General features: G+C 42.3%; 1 protein-coding gene across 1 annotated transcript; it reads left to right on the top strand.

Moving 5' to 3' along the window:
• Positions 1-3,321: 3,321 nt before the first annotated feature.
• Positions 3,322-23,390, top strand: ARHGDIB (Rho GDP dissociation inhibitor beta). The gene is made up of 6 exons (XM_046013774.1): positions 3,322-3,460; positions 12,622-12,805; positions 13,434-13,517; positions 16,225-16,301; positions 20,369-20,432; positions 22,702-23,390. Exons 2-6 carry the CDS (start codon positions 12,628-12,630, stop codon positions 22,899-22,901), a joined length of 603 nt encoding a protein of 200 aa, XP_045869730.1. The 5' UTR covers positions 3,322-3,460; positions 12,622-12,627; the 3' UTR covers positions 22,902-23,390.
• The last annotated feature ends 219 nt before the right edge of the window (positions 23,391-23,609 follow it).

The following is a 23,609-nucleotide window of genomic DNA, read 5'->3' as shown; positions in this document are numbered from 1 at the left end:
GAACTACATATATCATATATATATGATATAGATTCCTTTCTTATATATGACAGAGAAAATTTGGTCTCAGTGACCTCTATGGATACATGACTATACTCACATTCCATTTGTTCTTCCCCAAGGCAACATACTAACCAGAGGAAAGAGATGGAATGGGGGTGCAGAATGTAGTCATTTCTATCTTATTTAGACAGATACATATCTACTCGAGAACTTTCCTCAGTTTCTTGCATTATTCAGCCAAGTATCATGCTAGCTGCTCCAAGGAATACAAGACAAATAAGACACAGCCCTTTCCTCACACCTTTTATATTTGGATGGAGAAATAACTCTACTATTCAGAAAATAATCACATAACACAAAGCAGTGCCTACTAAAGTCCTAAATTATATTGTACAAATAGTGCATGCTCTAGATCAGAAAAAATATAACACACTTGTCCTGGATCAATGCTGGAAAGAAGAAGAAGGTAGGTGCCTGGGTGGCTCATTTGGCTAAGCGTCTCTTTTTGGCTCAGGACATGATCCCAGGGTCCTGGGATGGAGCCCCGCATCAGGCTCCCTGCTCTGCAAGGATGCTCTGATGGCGAGCACTTAGATGAAAATGACTCGCTGTTAGTCAATTTCATATGTGGTTTGCAGTAATAAGCATCAGAATGTCCTGTGGAATTGATGATGCTGATGATTTTCTTAGCTTCGATCATTTATTGAGTATTGAACACCCTGCTGGATGCTTTCTCACACATCATTTCTAACCCTTCCAGCGATGCTGAAGGTTGATGTGCCTCTTTTACAGATGCGCAAACTGAGGCTCCAAGAAAAAAAAAAAATATGGCCCAGGGATACACTGATGGGAAGACACAGAGCCAGGACATCTGTCTAACTGTAGCTCCCCACTCCCCAGCCCCAGCCTGCTTTTGGTGCCCGGTGGACACATTTCACAATGGACAGCTTTCAGGGTGGAAAGTCTTCTCTGAGAGTTGGTTGTCTCAACTTGGAGCCTCAAAGAAATACGTCTGTGCAAAAAGGGGAAGTGTTAACAGTCTGCCTCAGTCTTTTGTCACTTTTTGAGGTTCACGGCAAAGGCACCGCCCCATGGAAGAGTTGTCCAGAATTTACCTTTCAGTCGTGTGCTTGTAACAACAAAGAAAAACTGGGAAATATTTCAGAGGTTTGATGATTGTTCTGGAGACTTTCATGCAGGTTTCCAAGTTCTGTTGATTTCATTTGGCAGCACAGGACTAAGGTCCTTGGTGTAAGAGCTTCCTTGCGGCCGTGACAGGCACAGTCCTGCATCTGAAGAAGCTTAAATATGGGGAACGGAGTCTGGGTGCATAACACATCTTTGTCAGCATGGGCTGGAAGCAGAGTGTCTCCCCTCATGGGCCTCTTCAAAGAGTCTCTTCGTCTGTTTCCCCCGCTGATAAATACAGGTGCACAGTGGATAGTGATGGAGGAAAAATGAGAAATGGGAATTGCGGGGCATCCCGGCCCCGACTGTGATGTCAGGAAGTACTTTAGGAAAACATGGTAGTTGTCCTCCAACTAATGGAAAGCCCATGGCTGTATCATCAAGAAGGGACTTTCAATGAGCAATTCTTAATCCTTTCGAGGTCATGGACTCCTTTGAGAATTTGCTGGAAATTATGAATGCTCTCTCCTCCCCTAGTAAATACACACAAACTGCACACATACCTAATGATGTTACAGACATTTTCCTTCCAATGTCCATGCCCAATGCAGTGCATTGAGAAAAATTGTGGAGACACGTTGGGCTTGACAGGGGAAGAAGGAAAAAAAAAAAGCCTTGTTTGACTAATGACATCTCCCTAATAGCATGGGAAATGGGGAATGGAATGTGGACTATGAATCTACCATTCCCAATTTTTAAATCCTCTTTGTTCTAAATAATTTATTTTTACCTATGTTATTTTTTCATTGTCCCTCCTAGAACATAACTGCCACAAGAGAGCAGAGAGTTTTGTAGTCTACTGCTGTTATGCTGGCGCCTAGAACAGTAGCTGAAAAAATAAAGGTGCTCCGCGAATGTTATTGAGAGAAGAAATGCATCCCCTCTTGGGAGCACCAGGTTACAAAATTTACTCTCTCCCATGTGAATTAGTGTTTGCTTTGATTTAGAATGCATCCCCTCTTGGGAGCACCAGGTTACAAAATTTACTCTCTCCCATGTGAATTAGTGTTTGCTTCTATCTTAGCATTTTAGGAAATTTACAGACGAAGTCTGTATTGGGTTTTCAGGACTTTTGCTATATTTAATTATATACTGTTTTCTTTTTTCTTATTTGCCTAGATTCATCTCTTTTCTCCCACCAAATAACCATACTCTCGGCTGTTTCAGTTCCCGTGACTAAAGATGTATTTGGTGGCATCAATTTACAAAATAAAGGGAACAAGACGCAGCACGTTCAAATGACAGCAAAATAAATGTCAGTTTCTCCAACTGTATTTGCTTAATTAGTCAGCTCTACGCATATCGAAACAGTGTAAATACGGAATATGGAAGTGTTCATATAAATAAGCTTTTTTTTTTTATTGACAGCAGCTATGGAGTGTATGAAATCAATGTGGCTGGACTACTTAAGAACTGCTTGTTCCTTTAGAGGGTTTAAATATGGCCCCTGCAACTTGTTCCCATTTAAATGACTTCACAAACCATTTCTCTAAATAGGGTACGAAGTCGGTTTTCGTACTTGTTAAATTACCACAAATTCTGTGTTACAAGACTGTGAATTAATGAAGTCTTAAGCTATTTTGTAATCCTCATTCCTAGGTTTAATCGAAAACAGTGCTTTACTTCTTTTTTAATTAAAAAAGTAGTGAAAACTACAAGTAACATTTGATTGTGCTGCAGTGCAAAGCTACGTTTTGAAATGATAACCAACAAAACTCCAAAAAACCTGTTTGAGGGCCAAGTACACACAGTTAACATTTATAATTCCTTAGCGCTCTGCATCGGCTGCCAGCAAACTTTCAAGATATCTGGCCGATAAGAAAGCTGGCAGAGACCACATAGGAACAGAAGTCAGTGATACGAAGTAAAGCTCATGCGAATTTACTGCGGCTGGTTTTCGGCTACTTGCCTCAGTTAAGTTTATGCACTGCAATGACTTCATTTTTTTCAGCATATCTGCACAATGATCCTCAGTGCTCAGAGGCTATGGCCTCGATGCCCTTGCACGAGAACTCACGCATATCCACGTTCACACTCACACGGGTGGTCATGCTCACACCTGTGCCATTACTTGACAAGAACACTGTTCCGTTGACTGATCAAGAGATACGCAGTGCAAAGGAACAGGATTTGAGACAGCCCAGGGTTTCCTCTTCGAGTAGGTTTAAAACATTTTTTTCCTCACTAACTTCCTTCCTGTTCTAACTGCCAGAACTCAGAAGTCAGAGTGAGAGACAGAGGCACCCCAGAGAGCCGTGAGCCACTGAATGTAAGTTGAAAATACCTCGGGGTGAGGGAGGCTACCGGTGGGCACAGGCAAACGCAGGCGATCTCTCAACCAGGCGACCACCCTCTCCAGTTTATTTTTTTTAGATTATCTTTGAAACCGATAAGAAAGTACTAACGAGGCGGTTTGCAGAGAAGGGGAAGTCAGAGCAGAGAATCTTCGCAATGACTCAGGGGAGAGAGCTCGGGGAAGGAGGGGAGGGTGCGCCCCGCAGCAGCCGGGGGATGAAATCCTGAGAGTGTGGGAAAACGGCCAGGAGTGTAACTCCTGAGGAGTGCCCAGAGGGGTTTCCTACAAGGTAGGGGTGGGCATCCAGCCAAGTTCCAAAGCGAAAAGACTGTGGACCCAAACTCGTGTGGAACGAGCTAGTAGATGAAGGGTTGCTGCTGGGGTGGAGATATGTGGTTTCCTGTTTTTAAGTAGATGTAAAGAGACTGATTGAAAGGAAAAAAGATAAAGACTCAAAGCTGTCAAACATTAAACTGTTTTCCCCTAAAGAATTTTTCTGGTGATATAAGAGAAATGCATAATGAAAGCCTTCCTTTGAGTACTATGGGATTTAACAATCAAAGGGGAGGTAATGGTAGAACACGTTGTTATTTACTCATTTGTCACAGTGGAATCGATTTCTACCATTAAAAAAACCACTTATTAAATTCCTACAGTCAGGGCACCAGAGTGGCTCAGTCGGTTAAGCATCTGCCTTTGGCTCAAGTCATGATCCCCGGATCCTGGGATTGAGTCCTGAGCCTGCTTCTCCCGCTGCCTGCTGCTGCCCCTGCTTGTGCTCCTTTCTCTCACTCTGTCTCTGTCTCTCCCTCTCTGGCAAGTAAATAAATATCTTAAATATAAATATGATCTATCTATATAAATTCCTGCAGTCAGATGGGCAGAAAGTTCATTCCTGTTATTGCTAAGAAAAAAAAAACAACTTTACATCCCAGAGGACTAAAAGCAGAGAAGGCACCAAATAATTTATTAAGAGATAGGTTCTACAAAAATCCAATTAGCCTCCTAGGATATCTGAACCGTGAGCCTTCAAATTATTAAGGACTGAATTTGGCGACCATTAGAAGTGCCTTAGGGATGATCTGAAATTCTTCCCTTTAGAGGCGGCCCCAGTCAGCATGTTTTATGAACCTAGTCTGTTATTCCACTCTAGACTTAGGGTCACTTGTGGCCTGGGTCTGATCAGCCCCTGGCTGTTCTTCCAAGCACGGTCCAGGAAGGCAGACTGCTCTCTCAGAGAGATCCACTCCACAGTCACCCTTTCACATGGAGACCAAGAGTCACCGAAATCAGGGTTGGCGTGTTGGAGCCTCCCTGCAGGAATGATCAAGCAGGGGAAATCCAGAGTTCGGTGCCCAGGCAGACATCGCGGATCCTTGCCATCGCTTTGTTTTGTTAAATGTACAAGAAAACGTCCCTCCCAAATCCAAATGTGACACAAGCGTAGTAATAAGATCATCTTACTCTTCTGTGAGATGGGCAGAGAGTTCTGAGAGAAGAGTTCCTTTTCCATTCAGGATGCTCAGACCTGTCACGTGTGGAATCACCATGCTCCAGCTGAACCAAAGCTGATGGACACATTCGGGCACCTTCCAGGGATGGGGGTTTAGTCCTTGCTTGTTTGGGAGAGCACGACTTTGTCCCTGGGGAAGTAGGCTGGGAGCAACATTGAGGTTCTGTTGTCAGTGGAAGGTCACCACAGCGAAGTCATTCTGACGGGAAGATCAGCCCAGGCCAATTTATGGGAGCACAATATAGTACAAATTTCAGCTAGCGGCCCCAGGGACTAGAAACAAAGCAGATAAAGAAAAAGAACCAACATCCGTTGAGTGCCTTCTCTATGTCAAGCCTGGTGGTAGAAACTTTCCAATTTGAATCCTGAGAGGACAGTAAGGCTCAGAAGTGTTCAATTATTTGACTAAAGTCACCAAAAAAATAAAAAATAAATAAAAAATAAAAAATAAAAAAAAGAACCAACAGCTACAATGCCTTAGAAGGACATTTTAAGAAATGTCCCGGGGGGTGTATTTTCTGTAATGCCACATTCTGGGCGTCCTTATTCATAGGCAGTGTTATGCTGTCTGGGGCCCTGGATGAGAGGCCATGCCCAGGGGTGGCTCTCATGTTGAGCCTGTGACTTCAACGTTTATCCTTTAGTAAGCACTTCCCCAATCGCTCTGGGCCATGTCACATTCTGGTGTCCACAGCCAGAGAGAGCTGGTACAAATTCACCTGAGTTTTTCTCAGCACCCGTGGTTACAGGTCATGTCTTTACCCCTTTTCATGCTGAATTTAAAACGTCTGTGACTGTCTCACGTTATGGCAGTCTAGTCTTTTTGCTTAATAATGGCTCCCTTGCTGCAGTTTTGTCAAGGATTATTTAAAACAAATATTTGTGAAAATGCCCAGCGTAGTTAACTTCACAGGGCAGACACCCAGCAAGGTTGAATGGGGCCACGGAGTTCTTTCTCCTTTTGCATAGAAATCTGGATTAGAAGAGTATACTGTGAGTGTGCCAGGAAGCAAGAGTGTTTCGTTGCTCCCACCCAGGGAAATGTTAAAGAATTCTGCTTCTAGTCATGTGTATTGTTCTCTGGATTGATTTTGATGTTTATTTTATCTAACAAGACACCATCCTCTCAGGCACAGAGTTGGTTCTCCTCATTCAGCTTTGCTCTTTCAGATGGTCTTCACAGAGCTAACAGGGTAGAGAGCAGCCCTGAGGAGCTCAGGAGGCACCAACCCTCCATGTTGCTAAGGAACACTGAGAAACCACAGAGGACTCCAGAACCAAGACAGCTTCTGGTGTCCCAAGGGATCAACTTGGAGTCCCCAAATAAGCCCAGTCACCAGGCTGGCAGCAAAGCAGACCCAAATCCTTGACCGGCTCTGACATGCCAGCCATCCTTCAGGGATGGCCCAACTCTCCACGGCCCACTCCAGAGCAGCAGCCCCAGGTTTAGTGAAAGTGGGACGTATCCTTGTCAGCAGGGAGAGGACATGACAGGGTGACAGAGAATACTAATGCTTGCATCAGCACTTCTCTGATGGAAATCCCCCTACTTCTGGTACTTCCATATTTTGCTGTCCCTTTGTTATCTCCACCTCTTCTCTCTCATATTCATGACCTGTGCATCTAGAAGCATCATCTAGCAACTTTGGAACACGAGATTGTTCTCATAATTTTGCTCCAGAGCCAAAGGAAATTCTCTCCATTGGCTGCGCCTGTTGTCTTTTGTCATTTCTCGTCATTCATGGATCAACTCTGGCTTCAATTAGGAAAGGGAGCAATAAATAGAATCTAAAATTAAGTTGTTCATGAGGAAGCTTTTTAAAGAAACATAATAGTGATATTCCCATTTTAAGCTTGATTCAGTTAATAAACAGTTCTTGCAATTCCCAGAACAACTTGTGTCTTCCGTACTCCTCAAAGAAACAAAATCTATTTTTAAGATGGAAGGAGTGGACATTGTCAACACTGCAGCGCCAAGGGAAAGCATTCGGTGCTGAGGGAGCCAGATACCTCACTTCACAGAAGCTGTGCGACAGGGCAGACCACCCCACAGAGCAGGGAGCAGAGGAAGAGAACGGGTAGTTCAGTGAACATCTACTATTGGCCAGGATCGTCTGAGAACTTTTCATGTGTTTCCTCCAACTCTTCAACCCCATGAATAGAGATCATTATTTCCACACTACTGGTGGAAAATCTGGGGCTCAGTGAGGCTGATCATTTGCTTCGTTAGGTCCTGTAATAAGGCAACGCAGAACCACATTGTGAATCTCTGGCCCACCAGACTCCAAGTCCAGATCCTAGTAGGCCTTGAAAATCACCTTTCTTTGAAGTAGCCAGGTGATCTGTTTCATCTAAACTCAAGAGTTTCACCTTTTCTTTCCCTCTGCTTCTTTGGAACTGCATCACTGAGCCAGACAAGGGTGCTCTATCCTGAGATTGGTGCAAATTCTTAAGTTCGGTATCTTGAACATTTCACTGGATTTGCAAGCAAAACCACCATTGTGTGCTATGGCGTAGTCATGCCACGAGTAACTTGTCCTAATTTAATGTGGCACTTTAATTGAGCCTGAGAGGATTAAGTTCCTATCTCAGCACACCTCGTGCTTACACTGCCTGCCTGCCTAGCAAACAGGAGGGTGTGAAGGGTTCACTGTGAAAATTCATCTGTGGAGGCATCTGTGAAGCAGGAGATGAAGATAATGAGTAGGAAGCGCACACACACACACACACACACACGCAACCAATATGTAGTTTGGGTCTTGATGGAGTGCACACTAGCCTTATTCAACACATAATTCTTCAGTCTCCATTTCACTTTTACTGTGTCAAAAAACCAATGTCAAAATGCCCTCCAAGCAAACAAAACACTTCTGCTCTTTGAACAGTGGGTGAGCTGCAGAGGAAGGTGAGAAAAGGCCAGCCAGAATGTTCTACACAGATGAACTGGGTTCTCCCCAACCCCACCTCCACTTCCTCTTTTCTTTTCTCATTTCAGAGGCTTCTTTAAATAAAGGAGCATTCAAGTCATTGAATTAGGAAGAGGCCTCAGAGGTCCTTCTAAGGCAATGATTTCATTTTGCAGAGGACAAAACTGGAGCGCAGAGAGGTTCAGGGACTTGTGCAGGGGTTCACGGGACAGAGTGGCCCTGAAACCCTCTCTATGTGATGCCTCCCTGCCTTGCTAAAGCCTGCAGAGTCTTGCAAAGAAGCACATTTCCCACTGCCTGTGCACCCTCAGGATAGATTCCCAAGATGACTAATGGGTTCTATAATTTCATTTTTACTTCTTACTTAAGACAGCTGGAGCAACAGAGCATAGCACCTGCAAGCCAGACAAGATGGCAGAGATGGCAATTCTGCCCCTTATGCAATAGGTCTTCTTCTGCAAGTTTCTCATCTGAGCTTCAGTTTCCTAACCTGTAGAAAAGCATGATGACCATGCCCGCCCTCGAGGCTGTAGTGAGAACTGATGAGCTAGTCCTCAGGACAGCATTTAGCATTATGTATGATAACTATTATAATTATCATCATCAATAACAAAGCCAGTTGTTCTTTGGATGATACTCGAAGGTAGTTGTAGAATTTCCATAAAACGCCTATTCTCCCTTTCCTGGGCATATTCCACTGCAAAATGAGGGGATAAAGAGAGAAGACTCATATGTGTGGTCAATATATACATAGTTTACATGTATATTTATATGTTTACATGTATAGCACACACATAGTTTGGGAAATCTGTAAGCCATGATGGCTGAGGCTTTGGCAGAATCCAGGGTTCCTCAGAGATGAACTGTGAAATTAAAAATGCTGGTTCTTTTGGGACTTCAGACAAATGTGAGATAATGAAACAGTGATTGGATAAGTCTCTTCTGTACACAAGTGAAATAAGGTAATTGGATGTGTGCAACTCAGCTGATGCATGTCCTCAGGGCAGAACAAATCTACAGATGGAGAACTTAGAAAGGGAAAGCACCTAGAGGTGGTCTGCTCCAACCCCCAAACCTCAAGAGAAGGAGAATAAGCACCACAGTGGGTAAACCAGTTGCTCAGGGTGTGACAGCTGATTATAGCCAAGCCAGAACCAACACCTGTGCATGGTGGGAACTAGTTCAATGAAGAGATAATTATCCAAAATCAGGTAGATTGACCTCAGAACCCTTCCCCTCAAGAGCTGTGCCCTATGCACCCTTGCTCCTCTGCCAGGCTGGGTGTTCATATTCTCTCAGATACAGATGTTACCTGATACCTCCTGCTTTTACATATCCAGTGTTTGGGGTCTGATAGACATGATCCTTGGCTGGAAGCTAGTTTGGGTCACTGATGCCGCCAGGCCTCCAAAACAAGAAAGCTTCCACTGTAACACTCAACTCTCTGCTTCATGTTTCCAAGAAGTCACAGTTTCAAGGTCATGTTTCTAATCTTGGACTCTAGTAAAGTCTATGAGCCTCTGGATTGCATGTAGCATCTCATGGGCATATTCTTTTTTTCCTTTTGTGAGGATTGTGACTTTCACCAGATCTTTAAAAAGACCTGTAATTTCCAGAAAGATTAAGAACCATCAATCAAACCTTGGTGGTTGTCCATCCCACAGCTCCTTCTCCACTTTGGAGAGTAACTTAAATACCACTAAGTGGTAAAGCACTGAGCCTTATAAAGAGTAGGTTCTCACCAAATATTATGCTTTAAAGAAGCTTTGCTTGAGAATTGCTTTTCCACTTCTTTACTTGTTGTATTAGTATCTTCTCATCTTTTTCTAATCTGCTTTCCAGATTGAGCTGGTTTGGGGTCATTTGGCTTCGTATCATTTTTTCATATGCTATATATTTAAATCAAATGATTTTAATGTGGTCCTGAATTTCCTCCTCTTTACTGCAACAATTTTATATAGAATCTCATATTATCTTCTGCTCTTACCTGTCTTTTAAATAAACTTACATTTCATTTGTATGAACCAATTATTGAATATCTGTTTCCAATGAGTCAAGGAAATTTATAATTGACACAAGTCTCAGATTTACTAATAAGAATATCTAGATCTAGATGACTGAGAAATTGACTTGCCAATGATCCCACAAATGTTGTTGAATCCTGTCTTAGATCATGTCTTTGTCTTTTTCTCTCCCTTTCTCCCCCCCCCCTTTCTCTCTCATTCACCTTTCAAAATTGAGATTTCAAGATGCAGAATAACAATTTCCTGCAGATTATAGAAATCACCTGCACTAGGTAATGGGTGGGTGTGATGTTATGTTCTGATGGTCAGACTTCAAGCAGATGACTTGTCAGAACCAAGCGATATATTCCAGAGAGTCCTAAGAGGGTCAAGACATCCTCATGTGTAGATAGGTTTCCTGATGATCTGTTCACACATATTTTTCTTAAGATTTTATTTATTTATTTGAGAGAGAGAGTGGGAGGAGGAAGAGAGCAGGAGGAAGAGAGACAAGATTCTGCACTGAGCGTGCAGCCAGACGTAAGGCTCGATCCCAGGATCCTGAGATCATAAGCTGAGCCAAAACCAAGAGTCAGACACTTAACTGACTGAGTCACTCAGGCATCCCTGTCCACATGTATGTTGTGTGATGTCCATTCTGGGTATCTGGGCAGATTCCTGGGTGTCACCAAAAGAGAACCTCTCTCTTCTAACTAATCTCATTTGGGCTGCTCTTCATCTTCCCCTTAATGATTGTCCTCAAGCTACCACAACCCACTGCATTCTTCATTATTTTTCCAACCAGTTCATTCACTTTCCCTGAGTGTTGTTTGGAATATGAGTTGAGCTGGTCATGATGTTTTTTATGCTGTTCTTGAGAGGCTCAGTTATGAATGGTGCTGAGTTTTCCACTGAGACAAGGGTTGCCATAGGAACAAACCTGCATGCTTCCTTCCTGCACAGGAAGTGGACCTGGGCATTGCAGTGCTGTTTGCAGACTTGATCAAGTTCATGGTGTTTGGCTTCTTATTTTGTTAGAAGAGGATTGATGAGCCAAGAGATATCATTTCTTTTTATTCTCTGTTTTTTCCTTCTTTTTCTGTTAAAATTGTTTTTGTTTGACTTTACTTCCAAATTATTCTCCTTTCTGATGCCAGTGATGGAGACTTTGAAACTCAAAACCACAGCTGATTTTGGCCGGAGATAGCTTCACCCCCTGGGGGACTTGACAGAGGTTTGCAGAGTCACTCAAGATGAGATGTGCTAGATATTGTCTAGAGTTGTGCCACTTAGGAACAATGTAGTCTTTAACCACAGGCAGGGAGGACACTCTTGAGGGAGGACTACAGGAAATCAGGAAATTATCTCCTTGCCCAAATACCTCCCGTGTTTCCCCAAATATCTCCATTGCTGCAAACCACAGGCCTGAAATTCTTTCAGTAAAGACTTCTTCCTCTTTATTAAGACACTGCAATTCATCCAGCTATGAAAATTTGGGCATTTCTCTTAACCTCTGAGTTTCAGTTTTCTCGATGATTCCATAATGGGTTGGAATATCTCACCTCTAAGGTTCCTTTCTTAACTTCAGAAACTCTAAGGTTTCTGAAAATCTCTGACTATACATGGCCTAAAATGAGTAATTTTAAACCTATTATTCAGTCACTAACAATTAAGTGTGAATCATTTTATTAGAATCTCCCCTCAATATTTTAACACATAGCAAGTAAATGTAGATGATGAGAGAAGAAGACAGACTCCAGGGTATGCCCAGGTGAGGACTTAGAGCATAAAATCACTAGTCGTCTGGCAAGGGGGGGGGAGATACCAAAAGGGAAGGGGACCGGGAAAGGGAGATCAGTGAAAGATAAAAGTAAAATAAAAACAGGCTAACCCTTCCCATTTTGTCTGAAGGAATTTAGAGAGTCTTTTGTTATTTTTATGTCATTTCAAAGGAATAGAAGATCTTTAGATATAGAGACAAATAATTCAAACCATGAGGGTTTATAAAATGCCTAAACTATTCAGTTATGGGAGATTCAAGAGAAACAGAGAACCTGGTGCCTGCTGCCGTCAGGGAGTTATTAGCAGTGTTGGATGGGAACCATTCAGACACCTCAGGCCGGTATCATGGTAGTCTACAGCATTGCATGACTTACCTCTGAAGTATCTCAGGAGTTTAGGGAAAGATTCAATTAATGGGAAGAAGCCAACCATTTCTTTGGTTCCATGTGTTTTGAAACCGTCACAACAGGGATGGTACCATGTTAAGAACTTGGACACTAGAGGAGTGGCTGGATTTAGAGGACTGTGGTTATTCCTATAATTGTTTGAACTGGGGCTATCTGTTCATTATTTGGGGCTGTTTGTGTTATGTTGTTTCATTTGTACATTATTCACAAATGAGCTATTTCTTTCTGGTCAGTTTATTCGGTGAATAAGAGATAACTGGCCACAGTACAGAGAAATTCAGGAAGGTCAGAGAAAAGACTAACGGCATTATATGCTTATTGCATGAAAAATAAAGAGATTTAACTAGGAAAAAATATCCTGGAAAATCACTGACGGTTACAGACGCCCATTATGGCCAGGATGGTGCTACCAGCAGCCCCACAAAACTTTTTCATATCCACTGACTTTTGGCTAATGGACTATCATTCTCTCTCTCTCTCTCTCTTTCTCTCTCTGAAATAGATCAAAATGACTGAAAAGGATGCAGAAACACACCTGGAGGAGGATGTCGATGAGCTGGACAGCAAGCTCAATTACAAGCCTCCACCTCAGAAGTCCCTGAAAGAACTACAGGAGATGGACAAAGATGACGAAAGTCTGATCAAGTATAAGAAAACACTCCTGGGGGACGGCCCTGTGGTGGCAGGTGTGTGGAGGGGCATGGGGGGGGGGAGGCAGGTGGAAGGCATACATTTCAGCAACTCAGGAGCAGGTGCAGAAGAAAGACTACCCAGTGGTTGCCAGGGCTAAGCAAATGGGGCACAAAAAGTTACTGTAGGATGAAGTCTTTTTTGGAGATACAGCACAAGTCAGCATGGAAATAGGCAAAAATTACACATGGGGATGATTTAGAAAGAACCCCAGACTCCCAGTTAGAATTATATTCTCTCCATGCTCTCACATTTTCTCTCCTTCCTCTTTCTCTTCCTCACTCCTCCCTTGCCTACCCATTCACCTCTTCCACAGACACAAAAACAGAATAAGATAGAGAGGGGCAGTGCTCATCGAGCAGAGGAACTTGACCATAGCCACCCAGGAAATGTTTGCTGCTGATAACAAGATGGACCTCCAAGTCCCAGAAGCAGAATTAGCACCACTCTAATTTATAATGCTGTCGAGACCAACATGGGGAACCTGCCACTTCCCTTTCTATTTCCACTCCAGACAGAGATACCACTTTTCTTCTTATATTCCACTCTCCCACTTAAAATGTCCACATACGCTGTATACACATGTCTCTTCCCTAGGCTTACATTCTTTTTTGAATCCTGCAGACCCAACAGCCCCCAATGTCACGGTCACCCGGCTTACCCTCGTTTGTGAGAGCGCCCCAGGACCCATCACCATGGACCTCACTGGTAAGTGGACACAACTGTTCTGTTCCAAGGGGCCTAGTGATATCACGGGGAAAACTTAGTCTCTGCCCCTCTCCTGGCAAAAGGAAGCACTAGTAAGGGGAATCCCAGATACAAAAATGTTGGGACCAGTTCACAAGTCATTGCTGTCAGGGTACACAGTATTTACCACACTTGATGAAAAGCCCACTCTCTGCCTTTATTTAACTGAAGACGGTGCAGTCATAAGTAGTGGATTTATTTACTTGCATCATCATATTTACCTCTGATTTTTATCTCCATGCAGCAGCAGGGGAGTTATTACTCATGTAAAATGACTGTGTTGGAAATATTACAAAGCAAGTTGTATACTTGTGAAATGTAATATTTATACATTTTAAACTTCAGAGAATATTGATCTTATATCAACTACAGAAATTCCATGAAGGCAAGAAGCCATCTAAAAATCTTTTAATTAGTGCTGGGAATTCCACTATTAAATATATACTAGTTTAGCTTAAAGCTCTGATTCTTGTATAAGGGACTTCCCCCACTAAAAATGTACAAATTAAGACATTATTTCCTGGGGTGCCTGGGTGGCTCAGTCGGTTAAGCGTCTGCCTTCGGCTCAAGTCATGATCCCGGAGTCCTGGGATTGAGCCCTGCGTGGGGCTCCCTGCTCACCGGGAGTCTGCTTCTCCCTCCCTTCCTCTCCCCGTCTTTCCTTTCCCCTTATTGTGACACTTGAATCTTGAGGAGATAGAGCTGAGAAGGTGGGTATTATAGGGGAAATCTGCATCTGAGAGAAATGGGGACAAGGGTCACAGAGTCAAGAGGTTGGAGGCATCCAAGGCAACTCTTCAGGGAAAGAGGTGGATTCAAAAGGTGAACTCATGAGACAGAGCAAATGTGACTCCAGAAGGGTAGGCTCAGCAGCGAGGTGATTCCCCTCTCACAGGGCACATCCACTCTTTACCTTATATGGCTTTATTTGTCTGAAGGAGGAAATCAGAGGCTGAGAAGACACACTTCCCCTTCAACTGAAATCATTACAGCTGACACAAATTCACCTACCCCCACATTCTAGCTTCTCTCTAGGAGAATACCTCTCTCTCTCTCTCTCTCTCTCTTTCTCTCACCAGGACTCAGGCCTCTTCCTGTGTGAAATTGTGTAACGCTAGCAGGTACAACCGTTAATTTGTGAGATGAGGTTTGAATTAGCACTAAGGAAATCTAAGGGCCTGACCACATTGCAGGGACAACTCAGTCTCCTTCACTTTCCTACCATCAGGATGCCCACATTTGGTTTTCTGTCACCAAGAAGTTCCTGAGGTGAATCCTAGCATAAACACACACGCACACACACACATAATACACATATAGTTTGTACAGAAAATATATAGTATATATTATAAGTATAATATACACACATACTGTATGTATATAGTGTGTGTCTATACATAAATGTACATTATATACACATATAATAAACATAATTATATACAAAATATATATTATATACATATAATTTACATACATACTATATACATAGTGTGTGCGTATATATATACACACAGAGAATATATGTGTATATAATACACATAATATATAGTGTGTATATAAAAATATATATATAGTATATTATATACATACTATATACACATAATGTATGTGTAGATATGTAGATATAGATATACTTCACACACATATATATGGCATGAGGCACATGCACAGAGCTATACAAAACACACACACATACACAGACACACACATATACATTCACCACAGAATGTCAGATGATGCAGGATCACACTGGGAGAAGAACAGAGAGTGATTACCTCTCTAACCAGAATACAAGAATTAGAGTCAGATCCTGGTTTTAGGGGGCCTAAAGCTTGCATCACTTAAGAGACTTTCCTTTAGAAAAATAATATGAGATTACATATGCAAATGTAAAGTACAAAAGTGAATATATATTTAGAATGGTAAAAGGGAGCCAAAACAGGTCAATTTTTTAAAGCTAGGAAATGCCACAAACATCACCAAATCTACAAGAACAAATAGCTGGTGCTCTTACATAATATTTTTCTTATTTATTGATGGGTAGGGACACATTCTTTAATCATCTTTTTGTTTGGCCATATATGTCGTATCATTTTCAACAGAGAAAATAGAAAGGTAATTCAGATTTTCCTCTAGGATGGCTGATTAAAACTTGTTTTTATAATTGACAATTTGAAAAGACATTGTCAGGGAGGCTAGTTGAGCACGCACCCCTCAGTCATGATTTCAGTCGTGGTTTCAAGCCCATGCTGGGCATGGAAACTACTCCAAAACCTGGCCTGGGATGGTTCTTCTGGTTTGCTCACCTTTTCCTTCTTCTGCCTCCCAAGAAAAGACATTGTCATGCATAACTCGTTGTTGATAATACCTTGTATATTCTAGGGTTGTCATCAAATTTGGGGGAGAAAGTGCTATACCAGTTTTTTTCATATATACCTGTAAGATTTCAGGCATTGCAAGTGCATGCGTGTGTGAGTCTATGTGCGTGTGTGCATGTGTATGTGCGTGTGCGTGTGTGTGTGTAAACGCTAATATTCTTTGAATTAAGGACATGTGGACCACGTTATTCTGACAGGCCCAGCAAACAGCTCTGGAGTTTAAACTCCCATCATCTCCTTGTATTTCTCCTTCTGAGGAGAATAAACTCTTTCTAAATCTACTTTTACAGGGGATCTTGAAGCTCTCAAAAAAGAAACTTTTGTGCTAAAGGAGGGTGTTGAGTACAGAGTCAAAATTCACTTCAAAGTAAGTATCTTGCCACGTATGTGTTTATAAAGTCTGCATTCTTCCTATAATCAGAGAAAGAAAAAATCAAATGTCTTGCGTTATCATGTTCTCATAGTTTTTGTTTCTTTTTTTCCCCCTGGATCTGGACTGCCTCTCCCCAACTCTGAGCTCTATTTTTTGAGGCCCACCCCTGCTTCGTGCCTTTTCCCTACCAGGACCCTCTCCTGAGCTCTCCGTTGATCACTTAGCCAACAGAACCCCTCTTTCTACGAACTCTGAAAGCTCCCAACCGTGAAGCATACCCTGCTTTATATTGTACCATTTTTGCCATTTCTTCCTTGTACCGCCCAAGTACCCAGAGAAAGGGGAAGATTATATATCTCTTCTTTCCAACATTTTACACAAAACTTTGTAAGTGATATTTTGTGAATATGTATTGAGAAATTGACACAGGAATGAATCGATTAATAGTAAGAAATGGAACAATTAGAGCCTGTTCTAACTGCTCAGTGAGGATATACATCCAGAGAGTGTGGACCGTGCTAAATAACAGGGAATTACAATTATAGTTGTGGAAAGAGCAAGACTAAACAGGTGATAAATTGACATATAATGAATACACACATGCCCCAGTGAACAGCCAAAAGCAAAAACAAAAATAATCTTGGCTGAAACCAAGTAAGTCAGAAATGTACTGTTTGCTCTTAATTGCCTGTATTTGCCTTGGTTGCCCTTCTCAGCCATATCCTTCAGGGCACTTCAGGGCCACCAAGGAAGACCCCATCTGCCCTCTGTGTCTGAACACTGGGCTCTTCTTTGCCCCTGGTGCAGGGTTGATTCAGGATCTAGGAGCAATCACTATATATCATAGATAAGTATGCCTCAAAATAATTTCATTCTGAAAAATATTTATTGATGCCTACTCTGTCATGCGTACTGAGCTATGGTTCACTTGCTTGTTTTCTATATATTTATTATTGAAGCACCTGAGAGTTTGATAGTGCATCGAAATATGCCTAGAATTATATCCAAGGCAGTGTATCCAAATAAGCTTAGAATGCATTACACATTAGCTGAATTTTTAATTATTAATGCTACTACCTTAATTTATCGTTTTGGTAAGCCGGTTTGTACCACGTGAAAAAGAAGAGGTAAATTTTGATGGGAATAACATCAGAAGGAAAAGTCTGGGGCATGGGCTTCAGCTATGGGTGGGAAGGCCAAAGAGAATGTAGTGGTCAGTGTTACATATCAGTGTGATGGAGGAGGGGCACAGAAAGGGGTTTTTAAGTCCCATCTGCTGTAGAAGCTTAGCATTTTCTCACACAAGAGAAAAACCACTCTCTCTGTGTAACCCACACAAAGTTTAACCAACCTGCCCCAGCATGGAGTACCGTTAGCAGAAAAGCCAGCCCAAAACTGGACATAACTGAGAAGCAATTTAAATCTTTAGTGACATCTGTTGAAAAAGACCCAAGAAGGTTTGTTTTAATAACCACAGCAACATATCCTAAAATCTTCTTGCATCATCTCTCTCTTAATTGTGCTCCGTGCTCTTTTCCTTCTCCGCCCCCCTCCTCCAAAAACTTCATGGCTCTCTCCAAAACCTGGCCTGGGATGGTTCTTCTGGTTTGCTCACCTTTTCCTTCTGCCTCCCAAGAAAATGTAGTATCTTTGACTTCCACAGGCTTCTTCCTCCTGGGATGAGGGGAAGCAATGGGGAGGGGCATGCAGATGGAGGAAGAGAATATTCATATTTTTCTCTTACCCATCTCAAATACATTTATATTAAATGAACCCTCAGAGCACAGGGGTGGCTCAATAGGGTAAGCATCCAACTCTTGATTTCAGCCCAGATCAGGATCTCAGGGTCCTGAGATCAAGCCCCACGTCAGACCCCAGGCTGAGCATGGAGCCTGCTTAAGAGTCTCTCCCTCTGATACCACCTTACACCAGTTAGAATGGCAAAAATTCACAAGGCAAGAAACAACAAATGTTGAAGAATTGGAGAAAAGGGAAACCTGTTACACTGTTGATGCGAATGCAAGGTGGTACAGCCAATTTGGAAAACAGTGTGGAGGTTCCTCAAGAAGTTAAAAATAGAACTCCCCTATGACCCAGTGATTGCCCTACTGGGTATTTACCCCAAAGATACAGATGTAGTGAAAAGAAGGGCCACATGGACCCCAATGTTCATAACAGCAATGTTCACAATAGCCAAACTGTGGAAAGAGACAAGATGCCCTTCAACAGACAAATGGATAAAGATGTGGTCCATATGCATTTGGAATATTACTCAGCCATCACAAAGGATGAATACCCAACTTTTGTATCAACCTGGACGGGACTGGAGGAGATTATGCTGAGTGAAATAAGTCAAGCAGAGAAAGTCAATTATCATATGGTTTCACTTATTTGTGGAACATAAGGAATAGCATGGATGTCATTAGGAGAAGGAAGGAAAAAAAGAAGGGGGGGAATCAGAGGGGAGATGAATCATGAGAGACTATGGAGTCTGGGAAACAAACTGAGAGTTTTAGAGGGGAGGCAGGTGAGGGGATGGGTTAGCTCAGTGATGGGTATTAAGGAGGGCATGGATTGCATGGAGCACTGAGTGTTATACACAAACAATGAATCATAGAACAATACATCAAAAACTAATGATGGACTGTATGGTGACTAACATAACATAATTAAAAAAAAAAAAGATTCTCTCCCTCTCCCTCTGCCCCTCCCAATTCTATAAATAAATAAATAAATAAATAAATAAATAAATCCCTCTATGGAACAGCAGAAAAACTAGCAGACTCTGATTTGAAGTCCTTATTGTTGAGTAGCAATCACCATTCCTGTTTTTCAGACTTTTTGCTACCAGACCACATCTCCCATGAGGCCCAAAGGAAGAGCTTGGAAACTTCTAGAAAAATGCATTCACTTTTTTCTATAGACATGAGCCACATCTGGCAGAGGGGTCAAAGTTTTGGTGTCATTTTAACACAATTTTTTCAATGAAGCTATTTTCATTCTGCTTTTGACAGATTCATACCATAGAGTCTATGGAGTGACAAACCTAAGCTGGCCGTGTTCGCTGCTGTGCTGCCTTATCGCCAACACAACAAAATACAGCACTGATAAATCGGTTTAATTACTCTGTCCAAGACAAAAAGGCAGCCGGAATTACTGTAGAGAGAAATTATTTAAAGATGCTTGCATTCTTCATCTTGGCGAACAATTCACCAGGCTCTCCACCTACTGACACAATGTCCACTTTGTTTGTATAAACACGAGCACTGTATAAAATTAATGGACAACCAGTTCAGTCCTAGGTACAATGAATCATGGAAAAACAAAGTGCTTGGGCTGTGTATATTTTCATCCTGCTTTAGTGACCTTTCTTTGAAAGGCTTGGGGAAGTGGTGACATCTCAGAAAACGTCTGTAAAGAACAGCCATCCAAAATGCTTGCCAGACACAAATGGATTTCACCCATTATTTATTTGCAGGGAGGATGTTTCTGTGGGGCAGAAACTCCTCATCTTTAGACTCCAATCTCAGCAACATTAGGGGCACAACCCTCTTCTAGACATGATTTTCCATGACAGCTTTGCTCCTTGTTTGTTTTTCATGCTAGGTGGATCATTTCTGAGGTTAGGGCTTTCGGGCACTCACAGAACATTTTCCGTTGGTACCTTTGTAGCTTTTCCTAAGACAAGGACGGTGTTCTGGCCGGTAGTATTGGGAAGGGGTGGGGGGCTCAAGACCATTCTTTGGACCTTTAGAGGAAGGAGAAATGTAAGGAAGAATATCAAGACAGTGTTTTATTTAAGCACCCCCTTCCCCCAACCAAACAGCACAGTATTTGATGATTAAAACCAGGTTGGCCATGTTGACTCTTGGGACCTCCTCTCTCCAATCTCTGTTTCACTGCCCACACTAAATGATAATAGTAACACTTACTCTGAACTAAATCTTAACCTATTCTTTCATCCTCAAAGAAGACTCAGCTAAATAGGATAAGCATGAAAGAGAAGGGAAAAACGAGAGACTGTTTTTAAACTGAATTGCTTGGATCCTTCCCACCTACAGGTGAACAGGGATATTGTGTCGGGCCTGAAATATGTTCAGCATACCTACCGGACTGGGGTGAAAGGTAAGGGACCCACACTTCACACTGTCCCAAACTCTGTCCCCCACTGATACTTAAACTTCTTTTTAACAATTTTCTTCACAGACTCATTTAAGAACCTGACAAAAATCTTTGGATTCTCCCCCTAGGAAAGAGCACACATATACTTCTGTCTAGACACTAATGGCAAGTCCTACAATCAGAGATCTAGTTTAGACTGGGTCGACCACTAATCTTTAGCCTTAGGCTTCTGTGATTTATTATTCACAAACGGGAAGAGTAACCAAGATAAATCTGAATAAAAATGGAGTCTATTAAAAGACTCTCAAAAGTTTAAAAAAAAAAAGTAGTTCAGAGGCATAAACCTAAGGGTCAGCGAAATCCAAGACTGGAAGTTTCTGTGATTCTATTCAGCGGTGTGTGTGTTTTGGGAATAAGAGTTGGAAGTAGCATGTGGGCAGGTGTGGGGTGAGGATGGGGGAGGAAGAAGCAGCACTTAATTTTTAAAACAAAGAAACAGAATTCTTTCTAGAATTAAGAAGCTATGACAGAGACATAACACAACATTATCTGGTCTTCAGTTGCCCTTGACAAGTTGTACCTAAACTGTATGTGCCTTGGGGAACTGCCTTCAGTTTCCTTCCGATACTACGGGCAGGGTGAGATGAAACTTGGAAAGGTGATGGAAGTACTGGTACGGTTCCCTTTGGCCTTGGGGGCTCTCTTCTTCCAGGGGTGGGAAACAGTAAGGCATAGGTCAGTTCCCCCAAACTAATAAACAAAGGGTTTGAGGGGAAATTGTTGGACAAATTTGCATGACTTGGGCAACCACTCAATTACTCAAATCCCACAGAAGGTTGTTGACCCGTAAGATCCTAACTGGTCTTTCCAGGACCAAGTCTCATTGAAAAAAAACAGTTCAGTTTCCTGTTTTCCTTTGGGTATAGAGATTATGTTGCCTCACTTAGGCAAGAGGACAATGATATGTCTGTAGCTGTTCCTCCAAACTTACTCACAATATTTAACAGCCAACTACACATTGCCTGCCTGTTTCTCCTCCTGCCTACCTTTAGTTATACTTTCTAATGCCCTCTTTTTCTTAATATATGTCCCAGTTATTCACCTATTAATAACTTTGGTTGGCTATTTTCAACATTTTTCCCAGTTCTTCACTTTTTTTTTTTTACCAAATTAATGATTTTCCCTTTCTATGCAATTCTTCCAACCATGATTTCTGTTCATTCTGATCACCAGCTGTTACCTCACCTCCCCAACGGATATGTTCATAGGATGATAGTTTATAGGTAGGAAGTCCTTAAAGTTCATTATATAGAGAAAGAAACAGAGACCCAGAAATGTCATATTGATGTAAGTGGTTGCAGAGCTGAGACCAGAACTCAGCTCTCAATTAATGAGGGATTTTTTAACAAGATTTTTATTTATTGGACAGAGGTTGGGGGGGGGGACAAAAGCAGGGGGAGTGGGAGAGAAAGAAGCAGGCTTCCTGCTGAGCAGGGAGCCCAACATGGGGCTGGATCCCAGAACCCTGGGATCATGACCTGAGTGAAAGGCAGAAGCCTAACAACTGAGCCACCCAGGTGCCCGTAATGAGGAATTTTTTAATGGTATAACCTGCTATATCTCCATAAAAGAAGAGTCTTGATCCCCATAGACTTAAGGTGCTAATTTCCCAGCTTTCCTGATAGCAACATCTGTGAGGCTTCCTAAAAGCACTGATTCTTGGGGCAACTGGTGGCCCAGTCGGTGAAGCTCCTGCTTTCAGCTCACATCATGATCCCTGGGGTCCTGGGATGGAGCCCCTGTATAGGGCTCCCTGCTCAGTGAGGAGTCTGCATCTCCCTCTCCCCCCACCCTCTCCTTGCTTGTGCTCTTTCTTGCTCACTCTTTCTCTTTCAAATAAATAAATAAAATCATAAATAAATAAATAAATAACAGAATAAAATAAAAACACTGATTCTTGACACTGCCCATAGAGGATTACTGATCCATAGTTTCTGAGAGTGAAACTGTATTATTAAAAGGCACGCCAGTAAAATACACACACACACACACACATACATATGTGTGTATATATATATATATATATATTTTTTTTTTTTTTAAAGGTTAAAAAAAAGTAAAGATGCCCCAGGTAAATCTGTTGTTTAGGCAGGTTTGGAAACTATGGCTTTTGGTTTTGGTCACTGTAGGCTGTGCTCCGAATTTTCCAGTTTTCTGTGTTTGCTTTCCCTCTGTCAGACGCTTACCCTAATGAACTTGTCTTTTTTCCTAGTGGACAAAGCAACATTTATGGTTGGCAGCTACGGGCCTCGGCCAGAGGAGTATGAGTTCCTGACTCCAACTGAGGAGGCTCCCAAGGGCATGCTGGCCCGAGGCACTTACCACAACAAGTCCTTCTTCACGGATGATGACAAGCACGACCACCTTACCTGGGAGTGGAACCTGTCCATTAAGAAGGAGTGGACAGAATGAGCACATCCACGCATCCCTTTCCCTACCTCGCCATCCGGAAGTACCCTCTCAGTCACGTTCACCACCCTGGCCCTCCTCCCTGTTCACAGCTGGATCCTTCCCCAATGCGCCCCACATTCTATTACCAACACATCTTATCCTGCAATGTCTCTCAAAGTGTTCCCTAGCACAAGAAGCTTAAAATCCCGCCCATTCCTTCTGGGCCCCCATTATGGCCGGTTCTTCAAAATTCTTCATTTCAATACCTAGTCATTTAATATTTCCTTCTGCGTTTCCCACTGGAGCATCTAGAGGCCAGGAAATAGGCAAACCGTCATTAACAGTCCTTTTGCCTCGGGTTACAGTAGCTCATTCCCACCCCTGGATTCTTCTGTGGTCGCTGCTGGCTCAGTGAAGGTCCCTAATCACGTTCCCCACCAGTGGAGGTTCTTCTTTTCTGGGAGACTGTAAACAGCACAAGATAGTGAATAAAACAATTATATGATCTGACTGAGACCCTCATTTCCCTGCTTTCTTCCTTCGAACAAATATGATAACTAAATTGTTTACGTTTGTGAGTTTCCTCAGAGGGCATGTGGGCTGGACACAGGAGAAAAGGTATTTACATCACTGGGAACAATTTGGTCTCCCTGTTCCAGTGCGATAAGCAGTGGATATTCAGAATATGAGGAGTAGAAATCTTGAGTTATTTCACCTTATAATAGTTCC

The sequence above is a fragment of the Meles meles genome, chromosome 7 (genome assembly GCF_922984935.1).
Source record: "Meles meles chromosome 7, mMelMel3.1 paternal haplotype, whole genome shotgun sequence".
Taxonomy (NCBI): domain Eukaryota; kingdom Metazoa; phylum Chordata; class Mammalia; order Carnivora; family Mustelidae; genus Meles; species Meles meles.
Note: the sequence above shows the minus strand (reverse complement) of the source record. Positions and strands in the feature narration are given on the sequence as shown.

Coding starts and splice junctions, on each gene's coding strand:
- ARHGDIB (XM_046013774.1), top strand. CDS start 12,628: ATGACTGAAAAGGATGCAGAAACACACCTGGAGGAGGATGTCGATGAG. Junction 13,518..16,224: donor CATCACCATGGACCTCACTG/GTAAGTGGACAC, acceptor CTACTTTTACAG/GGGATCTTGAAGCTCTCAAA. Junction 16,302..20,368: donor GAGTCAAAATTCACTTCAAA/GTAAGTATCTTG, acceptor TCCCACCTACAG/GTGAACAGGGATATTGTGTC.